The sequence below is a fragment of the Myotis yumanensis genome, unplaced genomic scaffold (genome assembly GCF_028538775.1).
Source record: "Myotis yumanensis isolate MYYU_CA2020_CCGP unplaced genomic scaffold, mMyoYum1.0.hap1 SCAF_4, whole genome shotgun sequence".
Lineage (NCBI taxonomy): Eukaryota > Metazoa > Chordata > Mammalia > Chiroptera > Vespertilionidae > Myotis > Myotis yumanensis.
This window is the reverse complement of record NW_027223755.1, coordinates 100,322,173-100,337,625: the sequence shown is the minus strand read 5'-3', so window position 1 is coordinate 100,337,625 and position 15,453 is coordinate 100,322,173. Positions and strand designations below refer to the sequence as shown.

General features: G+C 48.7%; 1 protein-coding gene across 1 annotated transcript; it reads right to left on the bottom strand.

Moving 5' to 3' along the window:
* Positions 1-1,182: 1,182 nt before the first annotated feature.
* LOC139009125 (uncharacterized) lies at positions 1,183-7,189 on the bottom strand. The gene has a single exon (XM_070413161.1). It carries the CDS (start codon positions 6,874-6,876, stop codon positions 5,830-5,832), a length of 1,047 nt encoding a protein of 348 aa, XP_070269262.1. The 5' UTR covers positions 6,877-7,189; the 3' UTR covers positions 1,183-5,829.
* Between the last annotated feature and the right edge of the window lie 8,264 nt (positions 7,190-15,453).

Genomic DNA, 15,453 nt, shown 5'->3' with positions numbered 1-15,453 from the left:
CATTCCTCTGACCCACACTCCTCCATTACTCTATGCCTCTCCCAGACTTTTGATCCAGATTTCAGTTGCCTTTTTCCACTAAGTCTCTCACAACCTAACCCTCGTTTTACTTTTCCTTCTCCTGAGCCTTTTACACCTCCCTTCTCCCAAAGTATACAAGGTGGTTACACTAATTGGATCTCAGACCTAGTCTCTACCTCCACATGAGGATATTGTGTGAAACTTGTCACTTTGTCCCTAACCAACCCTGTTAATCCAGATAGGAAAGACTAACTCCAATACAACTTTGTTTAGCGTACTACCCATGGCTTTGTGTTCTCAATGTACCTTCTAGCAAGAGAGATTAGATTTTAATTCACCAACCTCTCTAATTTTCCTGACCTCCTTAGTAAAGGGCAGTTTTCCTTTCCCTGACCTTGTTTTAGAGAACTGTTCTGAGTATTTTTACCACTTTAATTAGGGTCTCTAAACATTCACTGAATATATGAATGTCTGATATTTCAACAAATGTGAAATTCTTCCCATAGACTAAGGGCAAAGGACCAACTAAAGTTAGCATTTTGGTGGGTGGCAGAGGGCTAGTGTATATTTCTCAACTAAGCACCTCTCTAGTAACTAAATACCTGTGCTCCTCAGCCCAACTTCTTATAATCAAAACTACAAGGTTCTGGTTTCCTTTTCTCACCTGTTGCCCAGGCACTCTCTGTACATCCTCAACCAGAGCTACAGCTTCCTCATTTTGTGGACGCTGTTTCTTCACCCAGGTCTGGAGCTCCTCCAGCAAGATCGTAAGAAACTGCTCCAAAATCAGCAGCTCTAGGATTTTCTTTTGAGTGTATCTTAGGCCTCAGCCACTGACATCAGAGTTCCCAGAGTGTGCTAAAAGCTTCATGGGGGCCAGCTACCTCCTGGTAGCAGAACTGCCTGAAACGCTGGTGGGAAGCTTAATAGTCAAGGCTGTTGTTGTGAAGGCTGATTTGTGTCTCTGTGGATTCCTTGCTTGGGGATGGGTGTGCTGGGGACTCTTTGTTGCAGTCATCATTCACTTCATGAACTGGCTCACTGGTTGCCACTTCCACCCTGAGATCAGATTCCATTTCTTTTCATGTCACTGAGAAGTAGTTCTCCTGGATACTGTTATGCCCAGATTTCAAGATCCCCAAAGACCACCAGGGAGCCGAGTCCGATGCAAAAGCAAAGAGCCTTTATTCTAGCTTGAGCCCAGTCTCTCCGCCTCCACCGACGCAGCGGCAGGATGCAAAAGAGCCCCGAGTTCCAGAAGCACAGCAATTTTATAGGGTTTGGGGTCGGGTGGTGGGGTGATGCTCGGGCCACTGAGTTGGCCGATTCCGATTGGTTGGGTGAGGGCTAGGGTCCAGTGACACAAAGACAGGATGGGCTAGGGTCCGGTTACACAAAGACAGGATGCGGTCAGCATACTTTTGGCCTTAGGTTAGTTCCCCTTGCATTCCCATTGGCTGACTTAAGAGTGAGCTGGGTAACTGACACATTCTGTGTTTTTTCTTGGAGAAGGGGTCATGTCAGGGACATAGTTACACAAGATGGAGGATACAGGACAAAATGGAGTCAGTCCTGCTCTGCCCTTTCATTCCCCCCTTGTCTTGGAACTTACGGGCCCAATCATGGGACGGACTGCATTTCTACCTCGTCTTCTGCTTCTAGAGGCCTGTACCGGGCGCTCAAAACCATCAACTGAACCGCCCCTATACGCTCTTTGACAAACTGGACTAGTCTGTTGATAATGTAAGGGCCAAAGGTCAACAGCATTAGTAGGATTACAAGGGGTCCGGCGAGGGCGGAAATAAGAGTAGTTAACCATGGGGACCAGTTAAATAAAGACTTATACCAAGACTGAGATTGCTCCCTTTCTAGCTTCTGCTTCTGCAGTCCCTCTCTTATGAGGGCCATGGATTTCTTAATAACTCCTGAATGGTCAACATAAAAACAACACTCCTCCCCTAGGGCTGCACATAGGCCTCCTTGCTGCATGAATAATAAGTCTAATCCTCTTCTGTTCTGGAGTACTACCTCAGATAAGTAAGGGATTCTTGCAGATGGGTAATGGATTTTTCAATTCTTTCTATGTCTAGGTCAATGGCTGTTCTTAGGGTTTCATAGTTCTTGTCTTGTATGACAAGCGAGGATATCCCAGTTCCTGCCCCTGCTTGTCCCAGCTCTAAGAGCGCGGCCAGGGTTAGGGCTGTGACAGGTTCTCTCCTACTCCGGGGGTTAGCAGAACCTAACCTGCTAAGTATTTCCTCCCCTGAATGATATACTAGCTTGGGGATTAGCTGGACGAGTATGCAAAAACCTTCTTTTGAGGAGTTGAGGATTTGGGAGTGGACGCAGGGAGCGAGGCTGCTGGGACAGGCCCACCATGCATTTTGGGGGGGAGCAGGTAAGCTGTCCCACTAGGGACTGATAGACAAAGATGTGAGTGTTCAGGAGGCACTCGGCCTATGCAAGTACCTTGCCCTATTACTGCCTGGAGGGTTAGTCTTGCGGTGGCCTGCTGCCACCTGCAGGAGCTGGAATTGGAGGCCATCGTATAATTGCCTCTAATAGCAATACCTTCATAATATGGTGGCCGGACATTGAGACAGAGCCAACAGGACTCGGTCAGGTCGGGTCGGGAAGCATTTAAAACATGATATGCTCCTATGACCATGCTCCACAGGGGGTCTGTGTCAGATGTTGAGGTACAGAACGGGGCAGAGGATGCGGAGGATGCCCCGGTAGAGACAAGGGATGCGGAGGACTATGAGGCCGGGGCCCGGGTGCTCTTGGGCGGGGACGCCTGGGTAGGGACAGGTCGGGGGGCCAGCACTTGGTTAGGCCCTACTCCTGCTGGAGTCTGTTGGTGAGAGGGTGCTGCCTGTACTCGAAGGGTAAATAATCCTCCATGGTCCATAGCCCCGAGTCTAGTCTTATCATAGAGGCGAATTCCCCAGGTTTTACCAGTGTCCCATCCTGTTGCTTTCTTTCCCTGTTCTGTGAAGGATATCCGCACAGGGTTGCATGGGGTGTGGAGACCCTTGCTATATTTCTGACAGGCCGGTGCCGCCGGCCGAGCCATGGTTATCAGGTCATCGGTTTTTGGGGGAGTCCACCAGATGTGTCCAGTCGAGACACACGACCAGGAGGCGCAGAAGTAGTCCTCTGCTCCTCCGCATGGGTCCCGGGTGTGCCCCCGCGGAGTCCGTGATTGCCCGGGACAGACATAGAAATGGTGGCCCTGGGTGAAGCTTGGGTCCCATGAAACGTGGATGAGGTCTAGCAAATCTATGTAAAGGTCCGGGTACCAAGTGTTCTTAGGGTGAATCTGGGAAGTCTGATTAAGTACTGTCCCCGAGCTGGTGTCTATGATCTGCCAGGTTAGATTGTAGGGGGCGTGGGGACTCCCAGCAGTATGGGCGACAGCGAACAGGGTCAATAGAGTTACCAACATCAGGCGGGCTGAATGCGCCGTAGCTTGAGCTGGAGCGGGTTGCGCTGATTGTGATCGAGGTTCCATTGTGTGACGAGGTCCTCCCGGACTGCAGAGGGATCAGCTGGGAGGACGTGGGTGTGGCGGACCCAGGTTGCGACGCCGTCTACCTTGAGAGCGATGGGTGTAGTCAGCACTACGACGTAGGGGCCCTTCCAACGCAGCTCAAGAGTCTCCCGGCAGTGCCTCTTGACAAAAACCCAGTCTCCCGGTCTGTACTGATGAGGCGTTGGGGTCAGGCCAGCCTCATAGATGGCATGGAGGCGCGGCCAAATGTCCTCGTGCACCCTCTGGAGCCCTCTTAAGAGAAAAGATATGTCTAGGTTTTCAAATTCAGCAAGAAGCTCAGCCTTGAGGTTAGGAATGATAGGGGGTGGCCTGCCAAACATAATCTCATAGGGGGTAAAGCCCAGGGTGTTAAGGAGAGTTCCGTACTTGGTAAAGGGCGTACGGTAGGAGAGACACCCAGTCCCCGCCAGTCTCTCTGGTTAATTTGGTAAGGGTCTCTTTTAGAGTTCTATTCATTCTTTCTACCTGCCCTGAACTTTGGGGCCTATAAGCACAATGCAATTTCCAATCTGCCCCTATAGACTTGGCTACTGTCTGTGTTACCTGTGAAATAAAAGCTGGTCCATTGTCTGACCCTATCATAGCAGGAAATCCATACCTGGGAAGGATGTCTTCTAGCAGTTTCTTGGCTACCGTCTGAGCTGTTTCGTGCTTGGTTGGGTATGCCTCTATCCATCCAGAAAAGGTGTCTATAAATACTAAAAGATATTTATAACCATACTTTCCTGGCTTAATTTCGGTGAAGTCGATCTCCCATTGTGCTCCCGGCCTGGTTCCTTGGAGTCTGGTCCCTCTTTCACTCGCCCCGGCCCTCGCATTCGTAAGTTGGCAGGTCTTGCAGGTGGATACAACCTGATCTATTTTGGTGTCCTGTTGGTGAATCTTGATTCCGGCATGTCGGATTAAATCCTTTAATTTCTGGGCCCCCAGGTGGGTGGACCGGTGCATGCGTTCTAATACTGGGACTCCGAGCCGGTCTGGCAGTATGAGCTCTTTGTCCGGTGTATACCACCATCCCTTTATCTCCTGGGCCAGGGGGAGTTTCCTGATCCGCTGCAACTCCTCCTGGGAGTATTTGGGCTGGGCTGGTAAAACTGGGTCCCCCGGGTCCGGTAGTTGTAGGGCCATGGTGGGGATTGAGGTAAGGGCCACTGCTTTGGCTGCCTGATCAGCCTTTCGGTTACCTCTCGCTACCGGGTCATCATTCTTCTGGTGCCCTTGGCAGTGGATAATGGCTAACTTGGCAGGAAGCCATAAGGCCGTAAGCAGGTCGAGTATCTTCTGCTTATTTTTTATAGTCCGTCCCTCTGCCGTCAGTAATCCCCTCTCCTGATAGATTGCCCCATGAACATGAGCTGTGGCAAATGCATAACGGCTATCTGTGTAGATGTTGAGCCGTTTTCCAGCCCCCAGCGTTAGCGCTTTAGTGAGGGCGATGAGCTCTGCTCGCTGGGCTGACGTCCTGGAGGGTAGAGCCTCTGCCCATACAGTGTCCATTTCAGTGACCACCGCTGCCCCCACATACCTGTGCCTGTCCTGTATAAAGCTGCTCCCATCCATGAACCAAGTGGCCTTGGCATCTGGGAGGGGCCGGTAGGTCAAGTCCTCCGGAATCCATGTACTTGCTCTAGGATTCCCGCACAGTCATGTAGTGGGGCATCTAGGTCAGGGTCGGGCAGCAAAGTAGCAGGGTTAAGGGTCGCACTAGGGTGGAACCGAAATCTAGGAGGGTTGAGTAGGAGGCTCTGATAGTGGGTCATACGTGCATTGCTCATCCATCTATCAGGAGGCTGTTTCAGAACTCCTTCAATGGCATGCGGGGTTGTGATCCAGATTTCCTGCCCCAGGGTCAGTTTGTTGGCGTCCTTGACTAAGAGCACAGTTGCCGCATAATTCTTAGGCAAGGCGGCCAGCCGGCAGCTACTGGATCTAGCTTCTTAGACAGGTATGCTACTGGGCGGCTCCAGGGGCCCAAGGCTTGAGTTAAAACCCCCTTCGCTATTCCTTTGTGTTCGTCTACAAAGAGGTGAAAGGGCTTTGTAATGTCTGGCAGGCCCAGGGCTGGAGCAGCTAGGAGGGCTTTCTTCAACTGGTTAAAGGCAGCCTCTTCTTTCTCAGTCCATTCAAACGCCCTCCCCTCTTTGGTAGCTTCATATAGGGGCCTGGCGATCTCAGCAAAACCCGGTATCCAGAGGCATAAGGAATTCCCTTATTTCCCTTCGGAAGGTGGGAGTAGGGATTTTCAGGACAGTTTATTTTCTGACATCTGATAACCGCCGCTGTCCACCCTCTAGGATGTATCCCAGGTAACTTACTCTCTCTCTGCATATCTGAACCTTCTTCGCAGATGCCTGGTACCCTAAGGCCCCCAAGGTAGCCAGCAGATCCTGGGTCCCCCACTCATAGTCCTCGGCCGTGTCAGCAGCAATCAGGATGTCATCTACGTACTGGAGGAGGGTGAGGCCAGGCTGCTCCCTCCTGTACTCACCCAGGTCCTCATGTAGCGCCTCATCAAAGGTGGTGGGCGAATTTTTGAACCCCTGAGGCAACCGTGTCCAGGTTAATTGTCCGCTAAAGCCCTCCTCTGGGTCGTGCCATTCAAAGGCAAATAAGGGTTGGCTTCGGGGCGCCAGCGGCAGACTGAAAAAGGCATCCTTTAAATCTAATATGGTATACCAGACTCTAGAGGGTGCCAAGGAGCTCAAGAGAGTATATGGGTTGGGAACAGTTGGGTGTATATCCATGACTCTTTTATTTACTTCCCGGAGGTCCTGTACTGGTTCGTATGAGGCTTCCTGACTGGCAGGAGGGGGGTGTTCCAGGCAGATTGGCAGGGAACTAGTACCCCTAGGCTTCGCAGTCTCCGGATATGAGGCTGGATTCCCTTCCGGGCCTCCTGAGACATAGGGTACTGCTTGATTCTTACTGGGCCTTCTCCTGGTTTTAGCTCTACTAGGATTGGGGTCCTGTGAGCGGCTAGTCCTACCCCCCGCCGCTGTCTCTGCCCAAGCTGTGGGGAATTCTTGTAGCCATCTGTCCATGTTGCTCTCTATTGGGGACACCTTCTGGTGGAGGTGGTACTTATCCTCCAGTCTCAGAGTCAGGACCTGGATGGGGTGGCCTTTGCCATCGGTGACCTGAGGCCCCCCTTGACTGAAAATTATCTGAGCTCCAATCTTGGTCAGTAAGTCCCGTCCTAATAGTGGGTAGGGGCATTCCGGTATCACCATGAAGGAGTGGGATACCCAGCCCATCCCTAAATCTACCGTTCTTCGGGTAGTCCATGAATACTGGCTCATACCAGTTGCCCCTTGTACCCAGGACTTCTTGTTTGCTAGCTTCCCCTGAGGTGTACGGAGGACCGAATGTTGCGCTCAGGTGTCGACAAGGAAGTCAACAGGGGTCCCCTCCACTCTAAGAGTTACCCTGGGTTTGGGGAGGGGGTCCGAACCCCGACTTCCCTAATCAGTTCATCCAGCTCTAAGACTTTAACTCGATCAGTCTTGCTTCCCTTCCCGCCGGCCTTCTTTGGACATTCTCGGGCCCAATGCCCTATCTCCTTGCAGTAAGCACACTGATCCTTCTGCAGCCTCCACCTCCCTTCCCTGGCGGTTTCCTTACCTCTTTTCCGGTCACTCACAAGCTGTCAGAGGCGGCGGTCCCGTTCCTAGGGAGAGTCCGTGGTGGTAGCCAGCAGAATCCTGGCCAGGTCTCGGGTTTGCTTACTGCTGGCAGCCGCCACGGCGTGAGCCTGTTTATCTTCAGGGGGCTCCCGGTTGTTGTACACCTTTTCGGCTACTACCAGCAAGTCCTGCAGACTTTTCTCCCCTAGTCTATCTATCTTCTGCAGTTTTCTCCTAATGTCTGCAGCAGATTGTTTTACAAAGGCCTTGATAACAGCCGCCTTGTTCTCGAGAGTCTCTGGGTCCATGGGGGTATAGGTACAGAACGCCTCCGTGACCCGATCTAGGAAAACTGCTGGAGATTCATCCTTCTCCTGCTGTACATTTCCTACCTTAGCCAAATTAGTCGGCTTCCTAGCAGCCATCTGAAGACCCCCCATTAGAGTCTGGCAGTAGACCCGGAACCTCTCCTTACCTTCTGCCATGTTGAAATCCCATTCAGGCCTAGTTAGAGGAAAAGAGGTATCTATCTGAGCCTGGCTGGTGGTAGGATTCCCATCTGTGCCCGGAACTAGTTTTCGGGCCTCATTGAGGATCCTCTCCCTCTCCTCGGTGGTGAATAGGACCTGCAAAAGCTGCTGACAGTCGTCCCAGGTAGGCTGATGGGTGAAAAGAACAGAATCTAGTAAATCAATGAGCCCTGCCGGCTTCTCAAAGAACTTAGGATTCTGAGCTTTCCAATTATAAAGGTCGCTAGTGGCGAAAGGCCAGTAGTGATGGGGCTGATTGCCCCCCTCATCTGGGGGGCTGATGGCCCGCAGGGGTAGAGTCTTAATAGTGGAGTCGGCGATGGAGGCAGACTGCTCTCTCTGAGCCCTTTGTCTGGTATAGGGCTGGCTTCCCATTGGAACTCCTCCGCCCTCCGCTCTCGGAGCAGCGTCTGCTTCCCCAGATGAGGGATGGCCGGGTCCCTCCAGCACTCTAGGGGACTGATATGGGGGAGGAGGAGAAATTAGTTCTTCTTCAGTTCCCCCCTGCAAGACAGGGTAGAGGGGAGCTGATGGCTGAGTGACCTTCTTATCCTCCTTCTCCGTGCCCTGCAAAGCAAGAATAGGTCTCGGCTCCGGAGGGCGTGGGGCCAGGAAGGGCTTAAGCCAAGAGGGTGGGTCCTCCACAAGGTCCTGCCAAGTAATAATATAAGGGAGTTGATCAGGATGACCCTTCTTGGGCCAGGAGACGACGTCCCTGACCCGGCGGATGGTAGGGAGGTCGAAAGTTCCCTGTGGCGGCCATCCGACATTGAAAGTTGGCCACTCGTAGGAACAAAAAGCCTGCCACCGACCCTTCCAGACCTCCACACTGAGGTCGTTGGCTCTTCCCCTGATCTCTTTGAAATGATCAATCATAATACTTAAAGGAGTAGTCTGAGTCTGTCCCATAATGTCCGTCCAGTAAGTCCACAGAATAAAACAGAAAAACACAAACACAGACAAACAAAGGGCCCCAAAGAACAGCCTTCCAACTCCGTAGAAGCAAAGCCAAAAGCTAGACGACGGCCTCACGCCGACCGGCAGGAGCGACCCGCCTCGTCTCAGATTTGTGAGGGGAATCCCCATCCCTCCAGAAAGGAGGATCGGAACTCTTCCGAGTCCTCCGGCCTGTGGTCCTCCAGTGCGTCCACTTAGACCGCGTCGGGCACCACCAGAATACCAGAGATGAGCTCACACAGGACAGAACACACAAACACACAGACACCTACCGCGGTCAGTTAGGCTCTCCGGGTCGGGGTCCCTCGTGGGTCTTGGGGATCCGGATGAGCCCCCAAATTTTATGCCCAGATTTCAAGATCCCCAAAGACCACCAGGGAGCCGAGTCCGATGCAAAAGCAAAGAGCCTTTATTCAAGCTCAAGCCCGGTCTCTCCGCCTCCATCGACGCAGCGGCAGGATGCAAAAGAGCCCCGAGTTCCAGAAGCACAGCAATTTTATAGGGCTTGGGGTCAGGTGGTGGGGTGATGCTCGGGCCACTGAGTTGGCCGATTCCAATTGGTTGGGTGAGGGCTAGGGTCCAGTGACACAAAGACAGGATGGGCTAGGGTCCGGTTACACAAAGACAGGATGCGGTCAGCATACTTTTGGCCTTAGGTTAGTTCCCCTTGCATTCCCATTGGCTGATTTAAGGGTGAGCTGGGTAACTGACACATTCTGTGGTTTTTCTTGGAGAAGGGGTCATGTCAGGGACATAGGTACACAAGATGGAGGACACAGGACAAAATGGAGTCAGTCCTACTCTGCCCTTTCAGATACCAATGAAAGGATGTGAGAGTGACATAGATGTGCAGAATCATAGTTGAAAAGGGCCTCCCTGGCCAGATAGCTCACTTGGTTAGAGCATCGTCCCAATACACCAAGATTGCAAGTTCCATCCCCTGTCAGGGGACATATAAGAATCAACCAATAAATGTATAAATAAGTGGAATAACAAATCGATGTTTCTCTCTCCCTCTCTCTAAAAATCAATAAAACAAGTGTGTTTTTTTTTTAAAAAAAGGAAATGGCTCAACTTTGAAGGGAGAATGCAAAAATACAGCATCAAACTGTCCTGTATTCTTTCCCTCTGCTTCTTGTGATTTATTTCTATCCTTTATCTTTACTCCATTCACAATCTAAGTCAAGGACCCAAAGCATCAGAGATATGAAAAAAACATAGTTTTCTCCCAGCCACATTTCTTTCTTTTAATGAATTCTTCAAACTACTCACAGTGTAGTCCAGCTGTCCACTCTGTCTGGGTCTTGTCCCTGCCCTTCCCCACCCTCAAGAAGCCTGGACCCACCTTTCCAATTGTCACTTTCTCTTAAGGAGAGAGTACTATGTGAGTGCCTCTGGATTAACCTCTTTATCACTGTGATACCCTCCTCCCTATCACCACCACCACCACCACACACACAATGTGTATGATAGATGACTATTCTGGTTTGCTGTATGTTGCTCCCCCCTCTTCCCCACCCAGCATTCCTTCCCCACTTCTGATAGCCAAAGTAATCTTTTCTGTCATAGAAGGGAGTTTAGGCAACCATCATTTTGGTTTGCGTGACTTGACAACTGCCATTTCGAAACTGCAAACGTCAACACCTCCCTTTTTCCTTTAAATTAGCCAATTGTGCAAGAATGTGAGCCTAAACTCTGACCAATCAAAAGTGAGCGAAAGATGGCATGCTTCAGAGATAAAACCCCCGAGTGGACTGCCCGCTCAGTGTGCATGATTACCAAATCCTGTGTTGGTTGCCCACCCTTCTGCAGAAGTAAAGATATTTGCCTTGTCTGGCTCCCAAGTATCCTTTGTGTTCTACTAGGACCCCTGGTTTTGGGGCTCGCCTTCTTTCTAACACGAATTACCAACTGAGGTCCAGCTGAGGAGACATATCAAGGAAGGACAGAAAACGCCTGGAGACCAGTAGGAAGGGTGAGGTTGTGAGAGGGGATGACCCAGCTTCCAGGGGTGGCAGGCCAGCAGGGGCTGAGAGAGAGGAGGCATGTCCTGGTTATAGGAGGGTCTGTTCCCTCAGAAGATAGAGGCCAGGAACCCAGGCTCGTCTCCACAGCTTGCAGCATCAGAGTCTAGACCCGTAGCCTCTGTAACATTCAGCCATGAAAGGCGGCAGGGCTGCTGGCCACAGCAGAGCCTGGAGCCAGCAGACCAGAGCCAGTCAAAGAGAAATCCACAATTTCATTCTTTTTTTTAACCCAGAGCATAGGAATTCTCATCTGCAGCTAGTCACCCGAGGCTTTGGTGCAGGGAGGGAGGTGCAGACTTGAGGTGCCTAAGGAAAGATTGAGGTGGGAAGCATTGCGGGGAGACTTGGAAAAACAACAGCCAGGAGCATTTGGTTGTAGGCACCCAAACTGAAACAGCCATTTTCTTCTGAGAGGAGTTAGCTGCTCCTCCTAGCTGCAGGGCAGGAAAAGAACCCCTGCCCTAGGTTATACACCCTGCCCCACCCTCAGGAGCCCTGCATGCCACACCCTGCATTTTGAGCTTTTCAGAGGAAATAAAAGCAGAGGCCAAGCTTACAAGTTTGAACAGTTTCACGGACCCCTCAGTGACTGGATTGGGCGAGGGCCATCTGCCCTACTATCCTGGGAAACAGACTGGTACTTTCCCTGAATAGGAGAAGTGGTAAAAACTCCAGGTTTCCAGCCGACCCTGTTGGTCTTCATAGAAGGATCTCTGTCCAGCCAATGGCAGAGTAATATTATGGGCCACTCACAGAGGAGTAGCTCTGGGACAGAGAAACACCCACCATATCCCTTCCTTGCTGTATCTCCTCCTCAGCAGCACCTCCCCCACCTAAAGCCCTTTCAGAAACAGACCTTTGAGTGACTAAGATTAAAGGCATGCAAAGGCAAGCAGAGGCGGAGCAGGCAAAGAATAAGAATGGCAATAAATAAGTGCCTATCAATAACCTTAAATGTAAATGGCTTAAATGCTCCAATCAAAAGACATTGGGTAGCTGAAAGGATAAGAAAACATGACCCATATATATGCTGTCTACAAGAGACCCACCTCAGCACAAAGGACTCACACAAACTGAAAGTGAAGGGATGGGAAAAAAATTTTCAGGCAAATGGAAATGAAAAAAAAAAAGCTGGGGTAGCAATACTCATATCTGACAAAATAGAATTCAAAGTGAAGGCCATAATAAGAGATAATGAAGGCCACTACATAATATTAAAAGAATCGATACAACAAGAGGATATAACTCTGGTAAATATATATGCACCCAATACAGGAGCATCCAAATATATTTTAAAAAAAAAACTTTTGGAGGATTTTAGGGGAGAGATTGACAGCAATACAATCATAGTAAGGGACTCTAACACCCCACTGACATCACTGAATAGATCTTCTAGACAAAAAATCAACAAGGAAACAGTGATCCTAAACAACACACTTGATCAGATGGCATTAATTGACATTTTCAGAACAATCACCCCAAAGCTACAGAATATACATTCTTCTCAAGTGCACATGGACATTTTCAAAGACACACCGCATGTTAGGATACAAACTAAGTCTCTACAAGTTCAAGAAGACATATCAAGCATGTTCTCAGATCACAATGAACCTAGAAATCAACTACAATAAAAACACTCAAAAATATTCAAACACATGGAGGCTAAATAGCATGCTATTAATAAATGGGTTACCAAAGAGATCAAAGAATTAAAAAACATCCTGAAAGCAGTCCTGAGGGAAATTCATACCACTAGGCCTACCTCAAAAAACAAGAAAAAAGTTTAATAAGTTGCCGGAACCGGTTTGGCTCAGTGGATAGAGCGTCAGCCTGCGGACTCAAGGGTCCCAGGTTCGATTCCGGTCAAGGGCATGTACCTTGGTTGAGGGCACATCCCCAGTGGGGAGTGTGCAGGAGGCAGCTGATCGATGTTTCTCTCTCATCGATGTTTCTAACTCTCTATCCCTCTCCCTTCCTCTCTGTAAAAAATCAATAAAATATATTTAAAAAAAATAAATTAGTTATATATTAAAAAAAAAAAAAAAAGTTTAATAAGTTATCTAACTCTACAATTTAAAGAATCAGAGAACAAGAAAAGCCCAGAGTAAGTAGAAGGAAGGAAATAATAAAGATCAGAGCAGAAATAAATGACATAGAGACAATAAATAAATAAATAAAACCAAGAGCTGGTTCTTTGAAAAGATAAACAAGATTGATGAAACTCTATCCAGACTCATCAAGAAACAAAGAGGACACAAATAAAATCAGAAACAAAAGAAGTGAAGTAATAAATGATCCCAGAGAAATACAAAGGATCATTAAAAAAAAACCTATGTACGACTACATCCCAACAAACTGGACAATCTGGACAAAATGGATATATTCCTAGAAAAATACAATCTTCCAAAACTCAACCAGGAAGAATAAAAAAAAACCCACCTGAGTAGACCCATAACTACTGATGAAATTGAAGCAGTAATTTAAAAACTTCCAGCAACAAAAGCCCTGGTCTGAAAGGCTTCACAGGGAAGTTTTACCAAGCAGTCAAAGAAGAACTAACACCTATCCGCCTCAAAGTATTCCAAAAAATTCAAGAGGAAGTAATATTTCCAAGCTCTTTTTATGAGGCCAGCATTACCCTATTTCCAAAACCAGATAAGGAAACTATATCCCTTATGAACATAGATGCTAAAATCCTCAACAAAATATTGGCGAATCGGATCCAGCAATACATTAAAAAGATCATACACCATGACCAAGTGGGATTTATTCCAGGGATGAAAGGCTGGTACAATATTTGCAAACCAGTAAATGTGATACATCACATAAACAGATTGCAAGACAAAAATCACATGATCAGCCACTGTTGTTCAACATAGTACTGGAAGTCCTAACCATAGCAATCAGACAAGAAGAAAAAAATAAAAGGCATCCAAATTGGAAAGGAGGAAGTAAAACTGTCATTAAATGCAGATAACATGATGTACACAGAAAACCCTACAGACTCCATCAAAAAACTACTAGATTTGCCCTAGCTGGTTTGGCTCAGTAGATAGAGAATCAGCCTGTGGACTGAAGGGTCTTGGGTTTGATTCCCAGTCAGGGCACATGCCCAGGTTGTGGGCTCAATCCCTAGTGGGGGGCATGCAAGAGGCACCTGATCAGTGATTCTCTCATCATTGATGTTTCTATCTCTCTCTCCCTCTCCCTTCCTCTTTGAGATCAATAAAAATATATTAAAAAAAAAACAAAACTCCTAGATTTGGATGTGAGGGCAATATGGCTGCAATATCTGTCACCCCATTAATCCCCAGGGTTGATTTGGCTGATCTAGCTGACTAGGCGGGTGTCCCCCTCCTCTCTCACCAATCCATGTGCGTAGCTCCCGAAGCTGCGTGCTCAGTCGAAAAAGACTTGCTCGGTGAGAAGAGGATGACCTTCGCCCTAGAGGATAGGACCTGTCTTTGGTCAAGAGTATACGAGAAGCTGCACTCCCCTGCTAGAACCTCCAACCAATCTCTCAAAAAACTACTAGATTTAATAAATAAATTCAGCAATGTAGCAGAATACAAAATTAACACCCAGAAATCTATGACATTTTTTTTACACCAATAATGAACTCTCAGAAAGAGAAACTAAAAAAAAAAAAAAAAAAAAAAAAATCCCATTTACCATTGCAACAAAAAAAATTAAGAAATTTAGGTATAGGGGAGACCAAGATGGCGGCGTAGGTAAACACCGGAGACCACTGCCGCAAACAACCATTTCAAAAATACAACTAAAAGACTGAACGGACATCACCCAGAACCACAGGAAGGCTGGCTGAAGAGAGACTCTACAACTAGAAGGAAAGAGAACAGCAAATCGAGGCTCAGAGGCGGCGCAGTGTGGAAAATACAAAGGTACCGAGGTGCGCGCGCAAAGCGGGCTGGTGGCTGAGGGCGCGGTTGTCGTTTTCTGTCGGGAGTGAGTCTCAGACTCTGGGCTCCAGATCCGGGCGAGTCTCTAGGGACCCAGACTCAAACGGGAGAAGCGGGATTATCCGGCATCAGTTGGAACCTGAGGGCAGCTTTCTCTCTGAGGTTTGCAGCGGCTGCCGGGGTTCTGAGAAGCAGAGCCTCTGGGAACGGGACTGAGCGTGGCCATAACTGCTCCCTCTGCCCGCCCAGTTGATCCCGCCCCGCCCAAACTCTGTGCACAGCCATTTGCCGATCGCCTCAGGCAAAGGCTGGATTAGCGCCTCCCCAGAAGGCAGACGTTTTCCACACAGCTGATTTCCACAGCCAGTCGACCTGGGGGTCAAATCCCTCTAGTGTTAACTACAACAATTAAGGCTTGGCTAGAACAAGACTGCGCACAGAGACCACAAGGGGGTGCACCAAGAAAGCATAAAAGATGCGGAGACAAAAAAACATGACAGAAATGGAGGATATGGAGCTAAGAATCGCAATTTTGAGGGCTTGCCATAAATTTGTGCAGAGCCTCACGAAAACTAATGAGACCCTCGATGCTACGATAAAGAAATTAGAAAGTAAGCATACACGGACTGAAATAAAGAATATTATACCCAATAGCAGACCAGAGGAGTACAATAATCAAACCAAAGATTCGACAAAAAACACCCAATTGGAAAAGCAAAATGAAAAAAGAATCCGAAAGTGTGAAGATAGTGTAAGGAGCCTCAGGGACAGTTTTAAGCGGTCTAATATCAGAGTCATTGGAGTGCCAGAAGATGAGAG